General features: G+C 40.1%; 2 protein-coding genes across 9 annotated transcripts in view; one reads left to right on the top strand and one right to left on the bottom strand.

The window, feature by feature from the left end:
- The window catches only part of ccdc30 (coiled-coil domain containing 30), a 158,648-nt gene extending 150,836 nt beyond the window's left edge, over positions 1-7,812 (top strand). For all 8 annotated transcript variants that reach the window (XM_043675686.1, XM_043675692.1, XM_043675693.1 and 5 more), the window contains 3 exons: positions 418-520; positions 3,234-3,349; positions 5,424-7,812. In XM_043675686.1, the coding sequence (XP_043531621.1) occupies positions 418-520; positions 3,234-3,349; positions 5,424-5,628 (424 nt within the window). In that variant the 3' untranslated portion in view covers positions 5,629-7,812. The remainder of the gene's footprint in view (positions 1-417; positions 521-3,233; positions 3,350-5,423) is intronic.
- A 4,851-nt stretch (positions 7,813-12,663) lies between these two features.
- Positions 12,664-20,312, bottom strand: LOC122540253 (leucine-rich repeat transmembrane protein FLRT1-like). Its single transcript, XM_043675695.1, has 3 exons — positions 20,194-20,312; positions 18,366-19,176; positions 12,664-17,200 (listed from the first exon to the last, which is right to left on the bottom strand). Exons 2-3 carry the CDS (start codon positions 19,158-19,160, stop codon positions 16,898-16,900), a joined length of 1,098 nt encoding a protein of 365 aa, XP_043531630.1. The 5' UTR covers positions 19,161-19,176; positions 20,194-20,312; the 3' UTR covers positions 12,664-16,897.
- Positions 20,313-25,219: the final 4,907 nt, after the last annotated feature.

The raw sequence follows: 25,219 nt of genomic DNA on the forward strand, positions 1-25,219 counted from the left end.
CTAGGAATATCTCCCATTTAACATGGTGAGATCCTAGTTCCCAAGAAGGTTCCACACCTGGTCTCAGTGTGTGCTACATTGACTGCTGCAACCATTCTCAGCACCCTTTGCTTTGGCAGGGCAGGGGATTAACTGGAGAACCTATAATACCTTCTGCTCACTGGTCTGATCATGGGTGAAAACAAAATTATTATGATGCTTTTTATAGTCAAGTAGCCTGCTAATGTTCATCATTAAAGCCCAACATGAAGAATGGCTGCTTCCTTTTGAGTTGTACGCCAACAAGGAGTTAACACCTTTTGAAAGTGGAAGTGGAGAGGGGAGAAACTGATAGCAGGGGAACATAAATACAGTTCAGTCTCCATACGCTGCTAATGGTGGCCAATATTGATCGATTACCTTTCACTCACATTTTAGGATTAACTACTTGGAAGAGGAGAACAAACAGCTTCAAGATGAGACTGTGAAGTTGAGTGACCGGCTTGGCTCATTGGAGCGTTCTCTGAAAATAATTAAGACGGTAAATGGTATAAAAAGAGTTGGATAGTGCTCCATACACTATCCAACCATTTTTCTTTGCTTGTTTTCCTTTCCCATTCTGACAAGGCCTGTGGGCTGCATTGCTCAAAGGTTTTCACTTAAACTAAGTATTAAGAGCCTTCCACTGCCAGTAAACTGTTCCCAGTAAGAGTCAGCACCTCGAGGGAGGGAAGAGCCCACATTTTTTTCATGTGTAACTAAAAACGAATGTCATTCAAGTGATTTCAACCACAAGTTGCAAACAGCCACACCTTTCTATCTTTTTATGTCTTTGACACAGAATGATACCTGTTCTCACAGAAAATGGCAGAGTAACCATTTTTAATTTAAAGGGCAGTGCTGATCAGGAAATTAACTGCCCAAATAGAGTTTTTCTTTTGGAAAATCTGCAGTTAATTATAGAACTCATGCCCAAAAGTATCGTTTTCACTACTACAATAATGTAATGAAATAACAGCTGGGCACTAAAGCGCCAGAAAATTATCCCTGAGATTTTATACAATGCATGACATTAAACTGTGTGTCCAATAATTGACTAAATATTGCAACTGGAGATCTACCATATGTTGAACCCATTTATCAACTGAATTATTACCCTGTCTAATTGAAATATGGTATATGCCCTGATGTATTGGATAGATTTGTCACTATCATGCATTTATTTGCCAAGTATGTGCCCAGAAACTATAGTTGTTACTAAGGTATATGACTAATAACTGAAAAATTTGCAGCTGAATTTTTGATGTAATATTCCTTTGACTATGAAAATTATCCAAGAGTACTATTAAGGTGAAATTTCAAACAACGGTTTAAATTGTAACTTAGGGTTGAAATACTGTTGGTGAGAACCATTTATATTGATCAGATAAAGATCAAGATTGGTAAACTATACTGACCTAAAAATGATTCCTCCTCTCATTTATCTCTCCACCCTTCAGGCTCTCTGCCTGTATTCCTGATGAAGGGCTTTTGCCCGAAACGTCGATTTTACTGCTCCTCAGATGCTGCCTGAACTGCTGTGCTTTTCCAGCACCACTAATCCAGAATCTGGTTTCCAGCATCTGCAGTCATTGTTTTTACCTAAAAATGATTCCTCCCCTGTCACCGCACCCTTTGAATTCATCTACAGATTTCACCTTTAAACTTTAAAAGAAATTTTAATAAGACATTTAACCAAAGTAAGGGCAGTAAATCTAGATCAGTACATTAACATACATAACATAGCAGGGCAAGTTGACACAAAGAAAATGTGAGGACTGCAGATGCTGGAGATCAGAGTGTGTAGTACTGGAAAAGCACAGCAGGTTAGGCAGCATCCGAGGAGGAGGAGGAGAATCGACATTTCAGGCAGGAGCCCTTCATCAGGAATGAGGCAGGAGAGATAAATGGGAGGAGGATGGGGCTGGGGAGAACACAGCTGAGAGTGCATTAGCTGGCTAGAAGTGAAGGTGAAGGTGACAGGTCAGAGTGGAGGGTGGCGTGCATAGGTGGGAAGGAAGATTGACAGGTGGGACAGTTCATGGGGACGGTGCTGAGCTGGAAGGTTGCAACTGGGGTAAGATGGGGGGAGAGGAAATGAGGAAACTGGTAAAGTCCACATTGATGTCCTGGGGTTGAAGGGTCCCGAGGCGGAAGATGAGGCGTTCTTCTTCCAGGCATCAGGTGGTGATGGAGTGGCGATGGAGGAGGCCCAGGACTTGCATGTCCTTGGCAGAGTGGAAGGAGAAGTTGAAATGTTCAGCCACAGGGCGATGGGGTTGATTGGTGCTGGTATCCTGGAGATGTTCTCTGAAGCACTCGGCAAGTAGGCGTCTAGTCCCCACAATGCAGCGGAGACTGCATTGGGAGCAATGGATACAGTAAATGACATGTGTGGAAGTGCAGATGAAACTTTGATGGATGTGGAAGGCTCCTTTGGGGCCTTGGACGAAGGTGAAGGCGCAGACTTTGCAATTCCTGCGGTGGCAGGGGAAGGTGCCAGGAGGGGAGGATAGGTTGTTAGGCGGCATGGACCTGACCAGGTACTCACGGAGGGAACAGTCTTTGCAGAAAGCAGATAGGGTTGGGGAGGGAAATATATCCCTGGCGGCGGGGTCCATTTGTAGGTGTTGGAAATATCGGCAGATGATACGATTAATGCGGAGGTGGGGTGGAAGGTGAGGACCAGGGTGTTCTGTCCTTGTTGCAGTTGGAGGGGTGGTGTTTGAGGGCGGAGGTGTGGGATGTGGATGAGATGCATTGGAGGGCATCTTCAACCACGTGAGAGGGGAAATTTTGGTCTTTAAAGAAGGAGGCATCTGGTGTGTTCTGTGATGGAACATTTCTGATGAAGGGCTTTTGCCCAAACGGCGATTCTCCTGCTCCTCGGATGCTGCCTGACCTGCTGTGCTTTTCCAGCAACACACACTCACTCAAGTCGACACAAAGCCAAGGTTCAGAAGGGCAAATTTAGGCTAGGTGTTTAATTTTTTTTAAACATAGTGCATGATTATCAACTGAAACATAGTTAATAAGAGGAGTTCTGAAGGCATTGTTTTAATTTAAGAAACGGTTTGATGCTGTACTGAAGAGTGGTAGGTTTTGTACTGCGAACCAAATGGCTGCCTTCATCTGCATCTAGCATATATACACTGTGCTGCCTTCACTCATGTGGTCACCATCTGTATGTTTTGTGTCTCTGTTCTTTCTGTTAGGATCCTTCAAAGTCGCAGCATCCTGAGAATTTGTCCGTGTCCTTTCCCCAGGATGTTTGCAGGCTTCCTTACAATGACACCTCTTTAAAGAGTGGTATCTTCATGTCTTCAACACGGTATTGCAATTACTGTAAATGAAAACTATTTGTTTGTTTTTTTGCAGTTCTTCAGTTTTTAAAGCCAGCACTTGAAAGCTGCACAAGTCCCACTGAACCTTGTGTTTGGTCCCTGGTCATCAATTCATTGAGTTACCTGATTCGGGCCAAGGAGCAGGAGGAATGCTAAAATTGGCCTCAGTATCCTGAGGAAAAATATAATCAGGTTTCCTAGTCCTAATTAGCATCTAACTACCTGAGCTGGATCATGTTTGCCTGTGAGGATGGTAGGGAAGGACAAGGTCTTGTTGTTGCAATCCACCATGTTGAAGTATTAGTGACATTCATTTCTAAGGTTCAGCCTCAAAACTATGGGTGACTTACTGGATAGCATTCCACTGTTGAGCTATAGTTAAAATGCCATATCTAACAACAGCAGCTGTTAGGCCAGAAGAATCCCATCCGAGTATCTGTTCTTCTTTGTAAATCTAGAAAATGGACTGGCTATTCAGCCATACAGGGCATCAAAATTGAGCATCTTCCCATTATGTACACGTAAAGGATTATGTGTACTTTCTAGCTGGGAGTTACTGAAAATCATTCGTGGACTAGTCTGGTATTGAATTTTCCCCTTTCAAGTTGCAATAAAATCCATATTAACTTCCCAACTGATTCCCTAACTGATATTAGCTAATTGAGTACAGAATGGCCGTCAAACCTGGCATTTTCATGCAGTGTTAAGCAATCTGACTTTGATTAGCAAGCATTGTAAAAAGAACAATAGTTATGAACAAGACTATATGTTGTCTACTGCAGCCGCTTCCCAATTAGAACTGGAAGCTGCTCAGCTGCTTATAAGAAGAATATGTAATACTGCCACTGCCTCTAATGAGTCACAATGACCTGGAAATTGGGCAGGTTTCATCCCTGGTCTTTGTTGAGCTACAAACACTCTTCCTGCTTTGAATTTTTTACTGAGATATACCCTGAACCTTTTCTCCCTTAGCCTCTGTATTGGGCAGCTCCATGTCCTCAGTGATTTCAGTCTCAATCTCAGTTTTGCTTTGCTATTTCTCATCTGATATCTGTAATCTCCTCCATAAATCTCTCCTTCCGTATAAATTCTTCTATACATATTAATGTTCACTTTTGCCCACAGCTTTGTTATCTATTAATGTCTACCTTTATGGCATTTACCATAACAGAAGTCATCAATGATCATCATTTCCTTGTAATAGACTCATTTGAAATTCTCATTCTTTCATGGCCATATTTCTCTCTCTGACCACATTTGCAGAATTTTACATTCCTCTAATTCTGGCCTCTTGCATCCCTCTACTTTTAGTCAATTGGTGCTGTGCCTTCAATGTAGATGACTTGTGCTGCAGAGTTCCCTCCATTAACAGCTCCAAATCTATGTCCTCTTCTCTTAAGTCAACAATAGCTCAGTTGGTAGCAGTGTCATCTCTGAGTCACAAAGTTCCTAATGATTCCCTCCAAGGCTTGAGCACAAAATTCCAGACTGACACTTCTATACAGTATCAAGGGACTGCCATGCAGTCAGAGATGCTGTCTTTCATATGAGATCTTAAACCGAGGCCTCATCTACCTGCTCAGGTGATTGCGAAAGATCAAATGGGATTATTTTGAAGATGAGCAGGGGAATTATTGCTAGCCAATATTTATTCCTTAATTAACATTTCAAAACAGATTATCTGGTTTTTCTCACGTTGCTGTTTGTCTGAGTTTGCTGTGTTCAAGATGGCCACTGCATTTCCAACATTACAGCAGTGGCTATACTTCAAAAGTAATTAATTGTCTTTAAAGTGCTTTGAGATATCCGGTGGTTGGGAAACATAACACATAAATTCACATCTTCCTTCTTTTCTTTAAATGACACTTCAGACTCTGTATTCTTGACCAAACGTTTAGTTGATCCTCCTAAAGCATCCTTCTTTACTTTGCATCCATTTTTATTTGATTAGATCTCTGTGAAGCACCCTGCAACAATTTTTTCCTACAATAAAGGTGCTATGTCAATGCAAGTAGTAGGTGTTGTTTTTGTTGTAATTACCAGATTCTTCTTCTCTTCCAGTGAAACACCGTCACCAAATGATCATAACAATTTCGGTTCTTTGGAAAGCATTCGACGTACCAAAACACTGGAGTGTTCTGATGGCACAAAATCTACATTTCCAACACAGTCACTTCATTCAGATGTGGGCTACTTAAACTTGACAAGCTCCCCACGGTACAGGGACCAGGAGGAATTCTGCAGTCTAGCCAGTGATGAGGTGTGATCAGGCCCTGCAGAGACAGCAGTAGATCGAATACAATTTTAACTGGATCCTGATTATACATCCTGAGCAAATTTGCCAACTGGATCAGCCACAAGGTGTTTCTATCTGGAGTTAAACTAATGCTGGCAATGGGGCCAGGTACATATTGACTCAACCTTCAGCAAGCTGTTGTCTTTGTCACATTGCCTAACAAGAATATTAACACATCTTTCTCTGGATGAGTAGTGCTAGATTGGTTAAAATACCTGACTTAACGCTGGTCTGGCTATTGCACTTACAAGCATACAGATACTGGTGTCATACCAGTATTACAAAGGTCAAGGGTGCAGGCTGGGTGTACAAAACCTCTATTGTTCTATGGTTCTAAAGACTGCAGGGCTCTCCCAGTGTTAAAATGAGCTTTGGCACTGCTATCCAATTTGTATGAGGACAAATAACTCACCTGTATGAGTAATTGGTTTGCCCACAGTATAGTTTGAATCTGTTACTTATGCTGAATGTTGTCATGGAGCTTTGCAATTGTACTTGTAAAATAATTATATTGCAGTAAATTTGCACAGTTTGGGAAAACCATAAGGAAACAGCATTGGGAAGCCAGATTGTAAAGCAGTGTTTTGACTACTTTCTGAATCTGATGCCTTCTTATACTGTATTTGTTCCAAATTACTTTCACTAGATATTCTGAATTGTAACATAAGCAGAGTGCAACCTATTTCTGCCAGGCATCTGCCTTGTTGCCTTGTCGGCAAAGGCCCTAGGTGCAATGGACGGTCACCCAAGTGGAAAGATTCAGTCCCAAGGACTGTGTAATCTCAGGCAGGGCAGTATTTCAAAGCTAGGATTGCCTTCCACATCAGCAGACAAGAGAGGGACAAAAATGAACCAGTATGCCTCGTCTGATCCCAATTGCAAATGAGTCAGGCCAGAAGGAAGCCCCTCACAATCAAAAAGTTTTTGACACTTACCATGGAACTGTACCAGTGATAAATGGCTGTTTTGAGAGGTATAAAAGTGTGTCCGCACCCAAACTAGTCTGTACCTTCTTTAGAAGTGGGAGAACAGGAGAAAGCAAGGAGTCCTATCAGAAGCATTCTTCTTACTGATCTCTTGAGAAGGGCAGATACTTTTTAACTAAAACCCAAATTACAAACATTTGAAAACATGAAAATAGAAAAGTAGTACCAGAAATCCAGACAGCAAACAGTCGATTACACAATAGTGGTTTCCTCTGCGTTCACTCTGCCTCTGCTGCATTGCAGTTAAAATGCAATCACTACTTCTGGGCTAGCTGGTGCATTAACCTGTCAATACAGGTGGATAGTAACTGCAGGTTAACAACTCCTTTGGAGAATAAGCTCTCAATTTAGGCTTTGCCACAGGGTGAGGGCAGGAAAAGAGGGGCAATGGAGTTTTGATGTTTCCGCAGAAGGTCATGAGGGAATGTCTTGAGAGTCACCCCAGATGACTCCGTGTTAGGTATCCTAACTGTCAGGTCGAGGGAAGAGCGGAAAGGCCCAAATACAGGTCACCTCCAAGGGATTTGTGCTTGAGGGAAACCTTGAGAGTGAGGAAAAATGTAATTAAAATAAATGGTCCAAAACAATGTGAGATTGGAACTCTATTGATTTAGTAAATCGGAGAATAAACTGGGCATTAATACAACTCAACAGCTAAGAATCCAGTTGTGTCAAGAATCTCAGTGAGTATCTGCCTTATTACCTCATGGGTAAGGCCCCAGTCACTTAAATAGAAAAAATCAGTCCCAAAGATCAACCTAGCTTTTCTTCCCATTTTTGCTTCTTCCTCTAAACTGGAGATAGTTTTTTTTTTATGAATTAGAATTAAATATTACGGTTTCGGGAGAAATCTTTGCTCAGCTAGTAGAAACTATAATGGGCATACTGAAATCTGATGACATTTAACATAATTACAAACTCTTAAGAAGTACACAGAATTAAGTTTGAAAGATGTAAGATTAATAGATTCAACTTCTTCATCATGGAGATAAGTATATGAAGCAGACTGCTCAAAGAGGTCGTGGGGACAAAGTATTGGAATAATTCAAAAGGGTATTGAATAAATATTTGGCAAAGAAATAGACTCAGAGTGCAAATAAAGTCATAGAGTCAGAGAGATGTACAGCATGGAAACAGACCCTTCGGTCCAACCTGTCCATGCCGACCAGATATCCCAACCCAACCTAGTCCCACCTGCCAGCACCCGGCCCATATCCCTCCAAACTCTTCCAATTCATATAACCATCCAAATGCCTCTTATATGTTGCAATTGTACCAGCCTCCACCACATCCTCTGGCAGCAGCTCATTCCATACACGTACCACCCTCTGCGTGAAAAAGTTGCCCCTTAGGTCTCTTTTATATCTTTCCCCTCTCACCCTAAACCTATGCCCTCTAGTTCTGGACTCCCCGATTCCAGGGAAAAGACTTTGTCTGTTTAGCCTATCCATGCCCCTCATAATTTTGTTAACTTCTATAAGGTCACCCCTCAGCCTCCGATGCTCCAGGGAAAACAGCCCCAGCCTCTCCCTGTAGCTCAAATCCTCCAACCCTGGCAACATCCTTGTAAATCTTTTCTGAACCCTTTCAAGTTTCGCAACATCTTTCTGATAGGAAGGAGACCAGAATTGCACGCAATATTCCAACAGTGGCCTAACCAATGTCCTGTACTCAATAAATGGTGCCTACTGTTTTACAAGCTTTGGATAAACAAGGTGTGGAGTATTATAAGCTCTCAAGAACCTTGTAGATTCCTATTCCTATTAAAAGCTGATTAAACATAGGTAGGGTGAATAGAAGTAGTATTTTTTCCAAATCCCTACTCATTCCATGTACAATTAAACTTGACTGGATGAACCTGGCTGGGGTCCAGTTTGAAAAGGTGAAATTATCTCATGCTAGAGAAGCTTCAATTCAAGTTACAGAAGTGGTGTCAAAGCTTAAAATAATTGACGGTCCAAGATTGTCGGAACAAAACAAGCATTAACTTGATTCCCATGTTACAAAAAAGGTACTGAAACCTAATTTGTTTCCAAACTATATTCAAGTTTACATAGTTCTTAAAGCTAACTTTTACATGGAAGCATGTTAGATTATGACCAGTTATTTAGGTAAAAACAAGGGCTGCAGATGCTGGAAACCAGAGTCTAGATCATAGTAGTGCTGGAAAGCACAGCAGGTCAGGCAGCATCCGAGGAGCAGGAAAATCGACATTTCGGGCAAAGGCCCTTCATCAGGAATAGAGGTAGGGTGCCTGCAGAGTGGAGAGATAAATGAGGTGGGGGTGGGGAGAAAGTAGCAAAGAGTACAATAGGTGAATGGGGGTGGGGATGGAGGTGATAGGTCAGAGAGGAGGGTGGAGTGGATAGGTGGAAAGGAAGATAGGCAGGTAGGACAGGTCATGAGGGCTGTTTAGCTGGAAGGCTGGAGCTGGGATAAGGTGGGGGAAGGGGAAATGAGGAAACTGGTGAAATCCACATTGATGCCACAGGGTTGAAGTGTTCCGAGGCGGAAGATGAGGCGTTCTTCCTCCAGGTGTCGGGTGGTGAGGGAATGGCTGTGGAAGAGGCCCAGGACCTACATGTCCTCGGCAGAGTGGGAGGGGGAGTTGAAATGTTGGGCCACAGGGCGGTGTGGTTGATTTGTGCAGGTGACCCAGAGATGTTCCCGAAAGCGCTCTGCTAGGAGGCGCCCAGTCTCCCCAATGTAGAGGAGACCGCATCGGGAGCAACGGATACAATAAATGATATGAGTGGATGTGCAGGTAAAACTTTGATGGATGCAGAAGGTTCCTTTGGGGCCTTGGTTGGAGGTGAGGGAGGAGGTGTGGGCGCAGGTTTTGCAATTTCTGCGGTGGCAGGGGAGGGTGCAAGGAAGGGAGGGTGGGTTGTTGGGGGGCATGGACCTGACCAGGTAGTCACAGAGGGAACGGTCTTTGCGGAAGGCGGAAATGGGTGGGGAGGGAAAATTATCCCTGGTGGTGGGGTCCATTTGGAGATGGTGGAAATGTCGTCAGATGATGTGGTTTATGCGATGGTTGGTAGGGTGGAAGGTGAGCACCAGAGGGGTTCTGTCCTTGTTACGGTTGGAGGGGTGGAGTTTGAGGGCGGAGGGGCAGGATTTGGATGAGATGCATTGGAGGGCATCTTTAACCACGTGGGAAGGGAAATTGCGGTGTCTACAGAAGGAGGCTATTTAGTGTGTTCTGTGGTAGAACTGGTCCTCCTGGGAGCAAATACGGCGGAGGCGGAGGAATTGGGAATACGGGATGGCATTTTTGCAGGAGGTAGGGTGGGAAGAGGTGTAATCCAGGTAGCTGTGGGAGTCGGTGGGTTTGTAAAAAATGTCAGTGTCAAGTCAGTCGTCATTAATTGAGATGGAGAGGTCCAGGAAGGGGTGGGAAGTGTCAGAGATGGTCCAGGTGAGTTTAAGGTCGGGGTGGAATGTGTTGGTGAAGTTGATGAATTGCTCAACCTCCTCGCGGAAGCACGAGGTGGCGCCAATGCAGTCATCATTGTAGCAGAGGAAGAGGTGGGGAGTGGTGCTGGTGTAACTACGGAAGATGGACTGTTCTACATAGCCAGCAAAGAGACAGAGTAAGTAATGCAAGATTCCCTGATCAAAGAGGAGGTGACATGAGTACCTATCTAAGCAAAAATTGGGAGAATAGACATACTGTAGTATTTTCATAAGATATTTAAAGTGGTTATTGAAATGAAACTAGGTAAGAGATTTCAAAACAGAGTTAGGTAAATAATGAAAGAAAGATTAGATTACTTACAGTGTGGAAACAGGCCCTTCGACCCAACAAGTCCACACCGACCCTCCGAAGAGCAGCCCACCCAGACCCATTCTCCTACATTTACCCCTTCACCTTACACTATGGGCAATTTATCATGGCCAATTCAACTAACCTGCACATTTTTGGACTGTGGGAGGAAACCAGAGCACCCAGAGGACACCCAGACACAGGGAGAATGTGCAAACTCCACACAGACAGTTGCCTGAGGCAGGAATTGAACCCCTGTGGGGCAGTAGTGCTAATCACTGTGCCACCATGCCACCCACTAAAGAATATAAGGAAGATGAAACTGAACAAGAGATTGTTAGAATAGGATCAGTGACAAAGTCTAAATGGCTTCCTGTGAAGTTGATCAAATTTTGTGTACATATTTGTTACATAATCTTGTCATTCTCATAGAAAAGTCTTTTATATGTGGTTGCATACAATTAGATTTCTGTTTTGATTTTCCATCTAAATTCAGTAACTCAGGTTCTTCTACATTCCAAGTAGAAGAAAACTCTTTTCAGTCCAGATCTTAACATTTAGCCTATACGTTATTTGTGTCCACTTTGTTTATAAATCTATAGTCGGAGGATTCAACTGTTTAAAATGTAATTTTGAACAGACTTTCAAAGTTGTGGTCCTGAAATAATGCTGCAGAGTGCAACACACAAACATGTCACATTTAACAGTGCAGCTTCAGTTAGTGTTAACTTCAGAGTACACGCTTTTTGATTTCTGAACATGCTCAATTCTGTAGGAAGCTTCAGTGACATCAATAAAAGACAAGTGACCTTTTTGAATCGGGCACATGCAGTGTCATTTACTCAAGTTGACTTTAAAAAGAAGTGTATAAATCTGCTGACTGGCAATTTTGTTTAAGAAATACAAAACAGTCACTGCATCACTGAAAATAACTGCATGATGGGTTGGGTGAAAAACTGAGGGTGTTATAGCTAGGAACCATTCTAAGCTCCTGCAACTTTATTTAGCAAAATGCCCTGACTAGAGTTGGCGGGCAGTATCCTTCAAGAATTTAATATTAACCAGCATCCAACCTGTGTTGATCGATTGAGTAATAATGAAAGCATTGCAATATATTTTGATTTGCACCTACAGTAGTTTGTTTTCAAGTGTGATAAGGGTAGCAAGTATATATCTGTGTTGTGCACTGCCAGGAATTGGGGAAGGAGAATCAAAGTCTCTGATGTATGACTTTAGGAACACTAGTCTTTGTTTAATACAAACAAGTCGCTGACTGTTGATCTTGCCATTGCAACTCGATCATTAATAATTAACTTGGATTCTTTTTGAATGTGTCATTGTACAGAGGATAGCAATTCACTCATGAGCAGCTGCTATTTACTTTAACTGATCTGTTTGTTACACAGGTTTCTAGTTTCTACATGATTAAACAAACCATTAGAACACAAAGGAGTGCCATCAATTTGTCATTCGAGCAAATCTTTTGCAGAGCCATAAAGCATTTCCCAACAACCTCGAAGGTGTACTTGACTTAGCTGGATGTAGCACCCATTTTGCACAAATCCTGATTCAGTAATGAGTTAAATGAAACCTTATGTATCCATCTGAGCACATGGGAAGCAGCTTATTGTCATATATTATTTGGAGGTCAAGACATCCAACAGTGCAGCAGTCTTTCAATACTGCACTGCAGGATCTGACTAGGTTACATGTAGACGTCCTAGAATGGGATTTAAACCTACCCCTTTTGACTGAACAATGTGAATGCTATCAAATAAACCAAACTGGTATTTTCCAAATAAAATGAATAATTATTATGCTCTGATCAGCATTTATCAATGAATTAATTGGATGTGGATTTGTCACAAGTGGTGAGAGCCGCTCCCTAAACATACTCCCTATTTTTAATGGATTGTTTCTGTGATGTTACAAGCTGAGTCACACACTACTTTTTCATAATTTATGCTGCTCCCTTTTATCCAGAATGGTACCCTGCACTATAAGCCTTGTGCCTTTGCTAGGTTTTACAGTTCTACAAATGAGATTTCATTGCCATGGAGGGTGTCATAATTCTAACAGTGTTAAAGGATTGAATATGTTAATGTTATAAAATGAGGGAGTTAGTTTTTAAAAGTGAGATTAGAGCTTCCCCTCATACCAATATGCACAATATTAAATGTAAGAGTGCAAACTTTAACTTGTCTGCAGATGACCAGAACCTTTAAATACAGAACAATGGTGACAATTTTATCCAGTTTGATTGTTTTAATTCAAGCTGTTCTGGTGAATTCTGTAATGTAAGAATAATTTAATAGTGTAGCATGATCAAAAGCCACTGAAGTTGAATGCTTGCAGTTTCTGTTCCAAACAAAGCTCTTGGAACAGACAACACATTTTTCTACAGGTTAAGAAGAGGCGATTGGAGAGTGAGGCATTCCAGGTGTATGTTCTAGTCTTGTAGTTGAGATCAGTGGCCCAGATGGCAGCCTGGAAAAGCTGAAGCTTCTGCATTGCCCACGTGACTTGAAGCGGCACATGGAATAAAATCATTGTGACAACAACAAAAAACAAGCCTATACTGCAAGTTTTGCTGCTGCTTGCTGCTGAGGGATATAGAAATTGGAGCAAAAGAAAATCATGGGATTTGTTTAAAATTTACAGCTCCAGTTAGCAAGGTCACTCACATTAACACTCCTTTTGTAAACATGAAAAGGCACACAAAGGCATTCTGTATTTGACAGAGATATGAAGATATTTTCAGAAGAAACCAAAATTCTAAAATGTACTGACTGCTTTGTTAATTCTTGGCTTACTAGTTTTGTTCTAAGCAACACCCTTTAACTCTTCCGGATAATTCCGCAAGCCCTTTTTTTCCCCAGGAAAAGATTCATAGTCAAACATAAAATGCTGTACTGAGTAAATAACCACTGTTGTGATTTTAAAGAATCATTGATCATTATAAGTAGTATATAGTTAAATGCTTCACGAGCATCATTAACTATTATTTATGTTCTGATTGTATATTGTAGTCATATGACAGTGTGTTTGTTCAGTCCTCTGGCCTGTGTGCCGTTTAACAGAGTGTAGAATCACAAAATGTTGTAGCCTGTCACTTTATTTTCATCTAAAATATGATTGGCAATTGATCAGTTTTGATTGGTGAATTGTAAGCTTTTAAAAATGTTAACCTTATTTCAAAAATGTGGCATTTTTACTTGTACTCAACTATTTTTCTCATATCTCTATCCGGTCTATCAAGAATTTTAATGAACTTTAATCATTAGTAAATATCACAGTTCCAGCCATACCATCCCATTCTCGTGTGACTATTTGAATTTTAGCAGAAGTTAGTAACTGTGCTTCAAACTCACTTAATTTAGTATTGAACTATTCTCTTCCACTCTTGATTTGCTTCCTGATTTTAGCTTTAAATCTAATCGTCATCATTCATCATCTTAAATCTCAAATTTGGGAGCCAGAGATCTTGACTGCGCCCATGTTGACTGGTTGACAGTTTAGCAAGCACATGGTACCTGTTTCCTTAGCTGGCTGAATGTATCAAGTTTTGTTTTTGTTACTCGGAACTTTTATTCATGATAATGAATTGAAATCCATAAATTCTACCCATTTCTGTGGTAAATGAAAGCTAGTATGTGACCTGGTAAAATAGTAGAATTTACTGATGTTTGGAATGGAAGAGACAAATCAAGTTGCATAAACAGAAGTTTGGACGTGGCAACACATGATATCCAAAGAATTAGGTGCTTTTGAAATAGAAAATACAAACACTTTGACCCTCCTGCTCCCACCACAACCACCAGTCAATGGATATGTGTAAAGGATATTTGAGAGGTATAAAGAAAGACTGTTAATATCTAATAATGTTTGTAGAAACACATATTCTAGTCAGGAATGAAAAGTGGATGAACAAATAAACGATGAGATTTTACAGCAGAACGAATTCAAAGGTTATGAAGGAAGGTTGCAATTGGCATCATAAAACTGAGCTTCCCCCGTTGCTCATTGGACACATGACCAGAATATCTGCTAAATGTTGAAGCAGGATTAATTTGCACCGCTGTGCTGAAACATAATTATTTATATAAGTGATGCACAAAATGGTGCTAAACTGTTTGTCATTGAGTTCAGTTTATATCCTGGTTTTTCATTTTTTGCATTTCTAATGTGTCATTTTACATGTGTTCAATATATATGGTACAGTACAGAATTTTAATAAGCCAAATGTATTTTATAAGATGGGCTGATGGATATAGAAATTGAAATAAAAGAAAATCTAGGGAATTTTTAAAATTTACAGTTCCAGTTCACAAGGTCACTATCATGTTTTCAATCCTTTTGTAAACATGAAAAGTGTAGTTTTGAAATAAAGATATAATTTTTTTCTAAATGAATATGCCTGTGTATTTACCATTTTTTATTTCAGTGTAATGAGTAGGGATTTGGTTAGCTCAGTTGGCTGGATAACTGGTTTGTAATGCAGAGTGACAGTAACAGCTTGAGTTCAGTTCCAGCACTGGCTGATGTTATCATGTAGAGCTCTCCTTCTCAACCTCTCTCTCTGCCTGAGGCATGATAACCCTCAGGTCAAATCATCATCTCTATCTAATGAGAGAGTAAGGTGATGGTGACTTTAAGGTTGTATCATTTATGTTCTTCCTGCTTACCAGCTTTTCTGGGCATTTCTAAAAATGCTTGTTGGCTTTAAGCTCTGCTCAATACTTAATTGGTAAAAATTCCAAACCTTCGAGGGATCAGGGATTTAAAAAAAGATACAATAGATTCCTGATTCAGTTATGAGCTGAGACGCTGATGAAACTGGGAGGTGGAAGGAGCTACAGTAAGTGAATATTGGTCCAAATGAAAAAGTAATTACTACTTAAATAACACACTAAATATTTACACAAACTCATTAACAGAAAAGCTACTGAAGGAAATTAAAAATCTAAATGTGATGAGGAACTCATGAAAACGAATATGCCAGTCTCCCAGTTGCTGGTTGTTAATTAGGAAGAAAGCTGATAGCAGAACTCCATAGATGAGGTGAATGAAGGAAGGCTGGTATGTGAAAACTCACTGTACCATGAATCACTCCTCTAAAAACACTTTTGGTACAGTGCATTCGACCTGGGTAAGACTCTTCTGAATGCCCAGGGATGTCAGTCATGGAACAGCCACTCAGTCTTCCATATCTCCGGCAGGTCTGGACATCTGAAATCTGCAATTGACCTACAAGACTGACTGGCCTAATCTCAAGTCTACAAGACATGGATCAGTGGACTTTGTTCGGACAAAGTGTCCAAAAGATCATCAGCTATTAGGCCTGTAGCATATAAAAATGTGCTGAAATTGGTGGTGCTATGTGTAAGCCTCAGCTGTTCTGGAGAGCTGAAACTGACATTTCCAGAGTTCCCAATCCAGGCATCATTGTGTACCTTCTACATTATCAATAGGTTGAGGTGATGGCAAAGTCTGTACCAGAGATGCCAATGGACTGTTATGCCTGACTGACTTGAGTTCAATGGAGGTGCCAGTGTTGGACTGGAGTGGACAAGGTCAGGAGTCACATGATATCAGATTATAGCCCAATAGGTTCATTTGAAATCTTCACCGAAGGAAGGAGCAACTCACCGAAAGCTTGTGAGTTCAAGTAAACTTGTTGAACTAAAACCTGGTGTTGTGTGACTTCTGACCATCATTAATAAAGACTCTTCAACTCCTATGTACTGAACCACTCCTTTACTAACGCTGGTAAATAGTCGGTTATCAAATACAGTTCTGTAATGTCGTATCTAAAATCTCTCTCTTCAGTGACTTAGTCTAGACTGGTGTCTTCTGACTTACTGGTGTTAGAATCATATGACCAACATGATTTACATGAATCTAATTCTAGCACAATATCCAGACACAAGCCTCATTTTACTCCCTGCTTCTCAGGTCCTTACTGTTGCAGGAGTTTTCACACAGAGCAGAGCAGGATCTGCTCAGCAAAGGAGCTATTTCGAGGTTTCTACCTCAATGATTTCTGTTACTAGGATCCAACTTTCGGTTAATATAAGAATTGATTGTTTAAGCTGGATGTTCAATTTTTGGAAGAAGTGAAGACAATTGAGAAGCAGCTCGAAGTGAAATGCAGCATACCGAGACTGGAGAATCTTATTTTGCTGCAGACACAGGTCTGAGAATATGGCCCAGAGAGACATTTACTATGCATCTAACCCCATGGATTGCCTGACTTAAAAATTGATATAGCTAGGCTCTGTGAACCTGGGAGGAAAGTATTTCAATGCCCACCCCTAACACCATTCAAATGGTTGCACTACGATATGAGCAAGACTGTGATATTGTGTGATTAATAATGTAATTCTGCAAAAGGAAGCAAAATAGTCACAGACATAAGATAATGCCATTACAGTTTCAGGAATATTCATTCACCATCAAATGATTGTTATTTTCAATGACCTTGCTAATGTGAAGTAATGAGCTCCAAAGTTTGACACTTGCCCATTTCTTCAGCAGTCACATTCACCATGGCATTTCCTGCCAGATGCTCTGGTGAGTGACAGGTTACAGATTCAGGTTTGTTGATATTTTTACTCATGACGGTGTTTGAGTGACGTTTGATCCAGCAGCGAAGATAACTATTCCCATAGTCACACCTCCAGGGATTCTGCTCCAACCTGATGGAGTTCAGATTAACCAGTGGTTCAAACATTCCATTAGGCACCAACTCCAGCTGGTTGTCATGTAGATCTAAGTAAGTAAGGTTCTGGAAAGCACATATAAAACTCATTAAGTGTCATCTAAATGTTATACTATAAAGACCAGCTCCTTTATGAACTCCAAACTACTTGATTTTTTTTCCTGTTTCTGTACATTAAATCATGCAGACATTCTGATTAGATGAAAAACCATCACTTCCCAGCAAATTCATTCAGTGATTCAGCTAGGCCAATTAGAATCAGCAAGCCCTAAGTTAAATCATCAATTTGTGCTGAGTTACCTGGTTGGAGCTGGGCTGATGGTAAGTTGGTTTCAGTGCTCTTGTGTTGTGGATCACTATCCAGTAATCCGAACTGGTAGGTAACTGGTAACTGTGCATGTCTGAATGTTAGATGACAACATAATTGGTCTTGTCTGTTTTTTATTGTGTGGCTTGATACTATACTAAGAAGTTGGATGCATGACAGACTGGTCAAGGGGAAAGCAATGTAAACAATTGTCTTCAGGCTTAGATTTCAAAGTAATGCTATTGATCATACATTATTACCAAACACTGCTGTATGTGGTAATCATAGATATACCAGGCTCTGACTCATAGATTAGTTCTTACCTAATATAACTATCTTACCCTGCTGTCATTTATCCTCAGTGATGTGCAGTTCCATGACATCTCAGAGTCCTGATGCCCTTACACAACAATTGTCAGCCAACACTCAAGAAGGTTCAATTACAAATAGTCATTTGGGAAGCTACCAGAGTTATTGGCAGTCATTATATCAAGCCAGAGCAGACGTTTTCAGAAGTGAAGCTTGCATTGGGATACAGCAAGTAAACTGATTGAGTTTAGTTTAGAAGCAAACTCGGAAGACTTAAAAGGATTGGCCCACAAGCTCCATCTTAGTTGGATAATACATAATGCAGTGCAATGTCTACATTTCCTGTTACTGTAAAATATCAGTTGAGCAATACATGAAAGACATTCTCATATGATCTAGGAGAGTGCTTTAGCCTCCTTGAAAATAAGCAGCATTAAAATCCCCACAGAATAAAAACAAGTTCCTTTATGACAGCATCCCACTCCAGCGTGTTTCATCTGGGCAGTGGTGTGGGGAAGGAAGATAAGGGCAGTTACAGGTGAATCACCCCCTTCAACGTCTACTTTTTATTGGAATATTTCAGTGAAAGATTAAAAAAAAATCATTTTGTCTCACCTTTAAAGAATGTAAAATGCCTGTAGGCAGCACCTCCAGTTTGTTGCCATTCAGATAGAGGTTTTGGAGTGGCGTGCGGCTGAAAAGTTTTGGGGGTAGCTCCCAGAGGGCGTTCTTTGCTAATGTTAGCCAGGTTAGATTTCGCAAACCTTGAAAGACATTCTTGGGAAGGGATTCCAATCTATTGTTGTTGAGGGAACATATTCTGAGATTATGCAAATTTTCAAAAATTGACTCTGGAAGAATAGAGAGATGATTGAATGCCAGGGACAATGCTTTCAATGATTCCAAACCCAGGAAGATATGTGGGGAAACCACTTGGAGATGATTGTGGGACAGAACTAACGTCTTGAGATTCTTCAAAGGGAGGAAAAGTTGATCAGAAATATTGACTAACTGGTTTCCATTGAGCAAGAGGTATTCCAGATTTGGAACATTGTTGAAGATATTTTCTGGCAAGTGGGACAACTTGTTTTTATACAGATAAAGCCCTCTTAGGCGAGGAACCCATGCAAATAAATCATGAGGGAGCAAATAGAGATTGTTCATCTCAAGATGGAGAATTTGAAGATCAGGTGTATTTCGAAAGGAATTTGATTCCAATTGAATTGAATTATTTCTTAGTTTCAGAACGTTCACATCTGTGGGTATATCCAACGGAATGAAATTGAGTCCAGCACTTCCACAATCCACTGTTAAATTATTATGAGTCCAGTGACAGGTGCAGACGCTTGGACAGGAGCTGAATCCCTCAACAATCGACAAAAAGGTGAAAATTACATACTTCCACGACATGGCCTTTCTCTAAAACCTATACAAACAGAAACAGTAGTATTTGTACAGGACTGTAAAGATTGAAATATTCCAATGTCTTGGATAAATGAGCAAAGGCTTGGGTAAAGAGGAAAGTTTGGAGACAGGACTATAACGAAGAGCAGAATAGGAGAGATGGCAGGAAGAATTCCAGACTTTTAGCTGAAGGCTTGACTACCAATCACAATAAGGGAGTGTTGAATGTGTAAGAGTCCTCAGCTGGAGGAACGCAGACTTCTTGGATTCTTGTGGGTTTGTCAGAAGTTACAGTGTTTTAGGAAATAGGAAGAAATGACCTTCTTTGGATAACCCGATTTGAACAGAAATCATTGTGGGTCAACATTGTTAACAGCAGGCAAGTTAATTTAGGGATATAGTAAAATTGCTGCAGAAACATAATTAAATATTGCTAAATACTAAGGAATTTGACCATGTAAGTTATGAATAAGGAAGGCCCTAGCTGCAGTTGCTAGGTTCACACCAAAAGCAGAAAAGATGTTTGATAACGCAACTGGATTGCTAGAGAGTGTTGTGAAAATGTAATTATATATTTTACAAATGTGGGTTATATGTTTAGGAATTGAAGTTTAAACTGTAGATAAATGGAAGCATCTGATAGAGAAACTATGAAGTATCTGAAATAAATACAATTCAAACAAGCTTGTTGTTAATTACAGCTAAAACATAACCTACATTATTTTATCTTACAAGATCTTAATTGCAACTTAGGTTCCCACATATTTTAGTTTCATCTACAAATTTGGGTTAGTACATCCTAACCGTACATCCAAGTCATTACTATAGCTTGTAAATCGTTGGAGCATGAGGTGCAAATTCTGTGGCATCCCACTAGTTACAGTTTGCCAACCAGAAAAAGACCCATTTATTCTGACGCGCTGCTTTTTGTTAGTTAGCTAATCCTTTATCCAAACTAATAAATTAGCCTTTATCCCATTTGATGTTATGCTTTTTCCAGCACCTTACCAAATACTCTGGTAGTCTAAAATGCACTTACCTTATTGCTGCAGAGCTAGACTGAATATGCTTAATGAAACTCCACTCTGGTGCAACAGATCTAGAATATTCCCTCTCTCAGCAGCAGCAGCACGTTTCAACAACAGCTAATATTATGCATGAACACACAATGTAGTTAATATTCAACAGTATTACCAGGAAAGAGCCTAGCTGTCTGTTCTGGTAAATGGTTCTAGATAAATATTGCACAAATGTCCAACTGGTAGAAAGCTAATATCTGCAGTTTTTTTTGGAAAACCCCCTGTTTTTAGAAAGCTCTCCTGAATTATGACTTCTTCAGTCCTTCTCTATTCAATTGACACGGTTAAGATCACTATTATTTGAGTTTTACTGTCTTAAACTTCCTATGCTCGAAATGTATCTGTTTTTTTCCTTGTTCCTGCATCTTCACTGTTTTAAAATCATCACTTTGTTATTCTTGTCCATATTTGCAAAATTGAAGACATCTTCAACTTGTATCACTTGTACCAAGCTAACATGGATTAATAGTTAGTGCTGGCTGGAACTATTTCTCCTTTTAAATACCTTTTGATGCCTCACTCCATCTATTCTCCACAAATAATGGAATAAAGTTTTGGATCTTAATCTTTAGAATCATGAACTTAACCTTATATCAAAAATACATTGGGGTTAATTATTGTCTGGAAGGAGACTGCCCAACCATTGTAGAATTCACTCAATGTTCATCGCAATGATTTCACTCCAGTATAACATAAATCCAAAAATCACTATAGGACCAATAGAAATCACTAAGATCGAAAGTGGAACAGAAAACCAGACTCATTGCCATTTAACTTCTTATCATTCCACCAGCAAAGGAAGCAGTTGTATCTGACATAATCGAGGATCCTAGCAACTTCCTATTCTCTGAGGCAAAGAACCCTGTTCAACACTAGTTGTGATGTTTTGCCAACTGATATGCATTTTAAATCCAATTTTGGTGCTGTTAAGGTAAATCTAACAACTGGACTTCTGGCTGACATGGAATTTGCTGAAGCTGTTTAGGAAGATGTTTCTACCTGTAAACAGTGGCAAGCTGGATTGAAATGGTGAAGGAGTTATTGGGTACTGCCTCTTCAAATCATAAGCCATTTGGCCCACTATGATATTAATGGCTTGTTGGTCAAACTACTTAATTATTCCTAATTCCTTGCTCTTTTACAATAGCTCCACTGCTTTTTTGGTTTGAATATTGTTACAACACTGTGGTGAACCCTAATGTTAATTAAACCAAACACCCAGAAAAGCTCATCTCGCCTCATAATCTGTTAAAATGTGAGTGACAGAGAACTCCCAAATTCCACCGTTTAAAGAAAATAATAACAATGTATTCTTTAACTCTGAAAGTGAACATTAAACAACTATTCACAACTCTAAGCCCCCCTTTCTCTTAACTGCTTATTACATGCCTCCAACTCTGTAAAAATATACTGTTCCAACAAAACTTATTAAAATTACATCAACTTAATTTCAAAACCATACACCAGCTGTTGTCTTTGGTGTCTGTCTTCTTCCGGCTGAAGACCTCCCTGTGTCATCTTCCTTCTTTTTAATGTGAATACGTTTCATATGAAAAGGTACTTTTGATGGATAATGTTTTCTAATTTCTTGGATCTGTGTTGATCACAATTGCTCTGCCTGATTTTTGAAATGCCTGCCCTTTTTTTATATCCCCAACATCGGATCATCTAATTGGTTTGATGTTGCAAAACACCAAATTTAAACTCGATTGGGTTTTAGTATCCTGGGCCATAATTTAAACTGATTTGATTAAATTTGAATCGTTATCAAAACAGCAACAAACTCAGGTATCCATTTCACAGCCAAATGTTAAATATTTTCAATTTTCCAGTATAATCTGAGACTGCTATCTACCATCGCAGATGCTCGTCAGCCCTCAGTTCAGAATAGCATTCTTTCTCTTAAAGGCACAGTACACGCCTTCAACTTCATAACAATATTAATCAATTCTCTTTTGAATTTAACTGTTGAATATATTTTCACCATCCTTTTAGATTTTGAATTTCAGATTACAGCTCTCAGAGTTGGCTTAGTCTTATGTTCTGTCTCCACTATCTCTATGCACTTAGAAAGATCCCCTCAATAACAGGATTAATTCCACAAACTGTGTATTCCTCTAGTAGAAAGAAAAGGATGGGAGATGAACTATCTTTAAAAAGTATGGTTTTGGTCAAGCTGAGCCATAAAGATGGTAACGGCCTGGGAACTGTACCTAGTCTCTGGTGAAAATGCTTATCTTGGCTTGGACAATGGTATGTGTTACAACAGCTAATGGTTCTCTTGAAAGGGAATAAAAATGCTGATCATTATCCAGTTGTGGTTGCATGTGGTGAAGAGCTTAAAAATGTGTTGCTGGAAAAGCGCAGCAGGTCAGGCAGCATCAAAGGAGCAGGAAAATCAACGTTTCCGGCATAAGCCCTTCTTCAGAGCTTTTTAAGCTCTGATCTCCAGCATCTGCAGTCCTCACTTTCTCCTAGTTGCATGTGGTGAAGTCAAGAATGGTTCAGGTGAGATGCTTTTCATTCCAGTAGTCAGCCTACACTCTGTAAAACTTGAAGAGTGACCACTGCACCCAGGTCCCCAAGGGGAGAGGAGAAAACGGAGGAAAAACAACAAGAACTTTTAGGGTTAAATTCAAATTAAGTGACTAAAGCTGACCTTTTGTTTAAAGGTTATAGCTCAACTCTGTAAACCTTAACTTAGGGAACAAACATTGCATTGTGAAATTTTCCAAAGCACATATTTCACATTGCAATCACCATGTTGCTTCATTAAAAGGGAAATGCAAACAAAGAGCAAAAAATAAACTTTGCAATAATGATGATAAAATTATAATGTTATTACCCATTCTATATTAACATGTAGCTTTCATCTTTTAGATCTTCCTACATGGCATCTCACTCCCCATCTCATTGTAACTATGAAGTAGTAGAATGCATTAAATTTGTATAAAGCAGAAAGTTCCCTGTCCCCTGATATGCAGATCTCTTACTGCAACAATTTACACACTCTTGAGTGGACATGTTGCTTACGAAGTAGCTTTGAATACTGAATAAAAGGGAGGATAATCATGGCAGGGAGGTCATTTGTGAACTCTTGGTATGCAAGTATTGCTATCTGCTGAGGTTCTGAGCAGTGAAAGAGGGGCCTCACCTGTTTGCTGCAGAACAATGCATTCAGTCTCACCTGTTTCCCATGGAAAGGCTTACAATGAAAAATATTATACCACCCTAGTAATCCAGAGTCCTAGACTAATATTCTTGGTGCACAGGTTCAATTCCCAAAATGGAAGATGGTGCAAGTTAAATTCAGTTTTTAAACATTTGAAAAACAAGAACTAGAGGGCATAGGTTTAGGGTGAGAGCGGAAAGATATAAAAGAGACTTAAGGGGCAACATTTTCACACAGAGGGTGGTTCGTGTATGGAATGAGATGCCAGAGAAAGTGGTGGAGGCTAGTAGAATTGCAACATTTAAAAGGCATTTGGATGGGTATATGAATAGGAAGGGTTTGGAGGGATATGGGCCGGGTGCTGGCAGTTGGGACTAGATTGGGTTGGGATATCTGGTCTGTTTGCGTACTGTACATCTCTATGACTCTATGACCTATTACCACAAGTTCGTCAGGCAGTGGTCTGTACATAACACCCTTAAAATCTCTGCAGGAAAAGGAGATGTTAGATCCTGTTGGATAGTTTCATGGCCATCAAATAAGTTGGTGGAGTACCTCATCATTACAACTTAGAAAGATCAAGATATATTGCATGTTTGTTTTTGACCTGCACAGATACATGGGCGGAAGGACTTTTTTTTCTGTGGCTTGGACTTCGATAGCGACCGGTGATAAAAAAGGTACATCCTATCAGATCCTTCCTAAACACCCTGAATGTATTTCCTACACACAATCCAAGATGGAGAATGGGAAAAATTTCTGGCTGTAAGAGCTGCTCCTTTTTTTTGAGGTATTTTAGGTGTTGGAGGTGATTTCCTTGAACTCCAGGAACAGCAATTACTGTTTTATACGCTGTTGCATTGTTTTGGAACTTTGGAAAAAAAAAGTCAAAAACAACAGCAGTTTCAAAAGGGAGAAGAGCAGACAAAGGAAGCACATGGTGAGGACAGTGCAGGAGAGAGAGAGAGAGAGAACCTGCACAGTTATCGCCTTTCTGTTTGAATTCGTGTGTCGCTGGACATCAGAGTGCATCTGGGAAAATTAACAAACAGTGAAATTCACAACTAATCTTGGAGGAACTGTTGGGCGAAGTTCACAGCACAGAATCAGACAAGTTAATTGTTTTAAGTCTGTCCAAAAGAAAGGCTGCAGTAGTGAGTATAGTGGATTCTTTCTTGATTATATGTTTTTGGAGATAAGTCTCTTAATTAAACTTAAAATATAAGCCATAGCTATTAATTTAACCTGGGGCAGTGTTAGTAGAGGAATAAGATGGTGTTATTTTCTGAGTTTGTAGATTGTGAAGGAGCAAAAATGGCCTTTGCAGTGATATGTATTTCTTGTCAGATGTAGGAGTTTAAAGAGAGTTTAAGGGTTACTGGGGATTATATCTGCCATAAATGCTGTTGGATGCAAATCTGATCAGATCCAGTGGATCGGTTGGGGAGACAGATAGAAGTGATGAAGAATTTGCAACAGCAAAAGTATGTGATGGATGGCAGTTATAGAAAGGGGGCAAAGTCTCAGATACAGTCACATAGATGGGTCAACTCCAGGAAGGATAAGAAAGGTAGACAGCTGGTGCAGGAGTCTTTTGTGGATATACCCATTTCAAACAGGTATGCTGTTTTGGAAAATGTAGGGGTGATGGATTCTCAGGGGAACGTAGCACAAACAGCCAAGTTTCTGGTATTGAGACTGGCTCTAATGCAATGAGGGGTACGTCAGCTTCCAAGAGATTAATTGTGTTAGAGGATTCTGTAGTCAGAGGTACTGACAGACGTTTCTGTGGCCAGCAGAGAAAAAGCAGAATG

The sequence above is a fragment of the Chiloscyllium plagiosum genome, chromosome 34, assembly GCF_004010195.1.
Source record: "Chiloscyllium plagiosum isolate BGI_BamShark_2017 chromosome 34, ASM401019v2, whole genome shotgun sequence".
Taxonomy (NCBI): Eukaryota; Metazoa; Chordata; class Chondrichthyes; order Orectolobiformes; family Hemiscylliidae; genus Chiloscyllium; species Chiloscyllium plagiosum.

What these genes read in the sequence shown, in the direction of transcription:
- LOC122540253 (XM_043675695.1), bottom strand. Translation starts at nt 19,160, where the DNA reads ATGTCGTGGAAGTATGTAATTTTCACCTTTTTGTCGATTGTTGAGGGA. An exon ending in GCATTTTACATTCTTTAAAG is followed by an intron (nt 17,201 to 18,365) that starts GTGAGACAAAAT and finishes TGTGCTTTCCAG; the next exon opens with AACCTTACTTACTTAGATCT.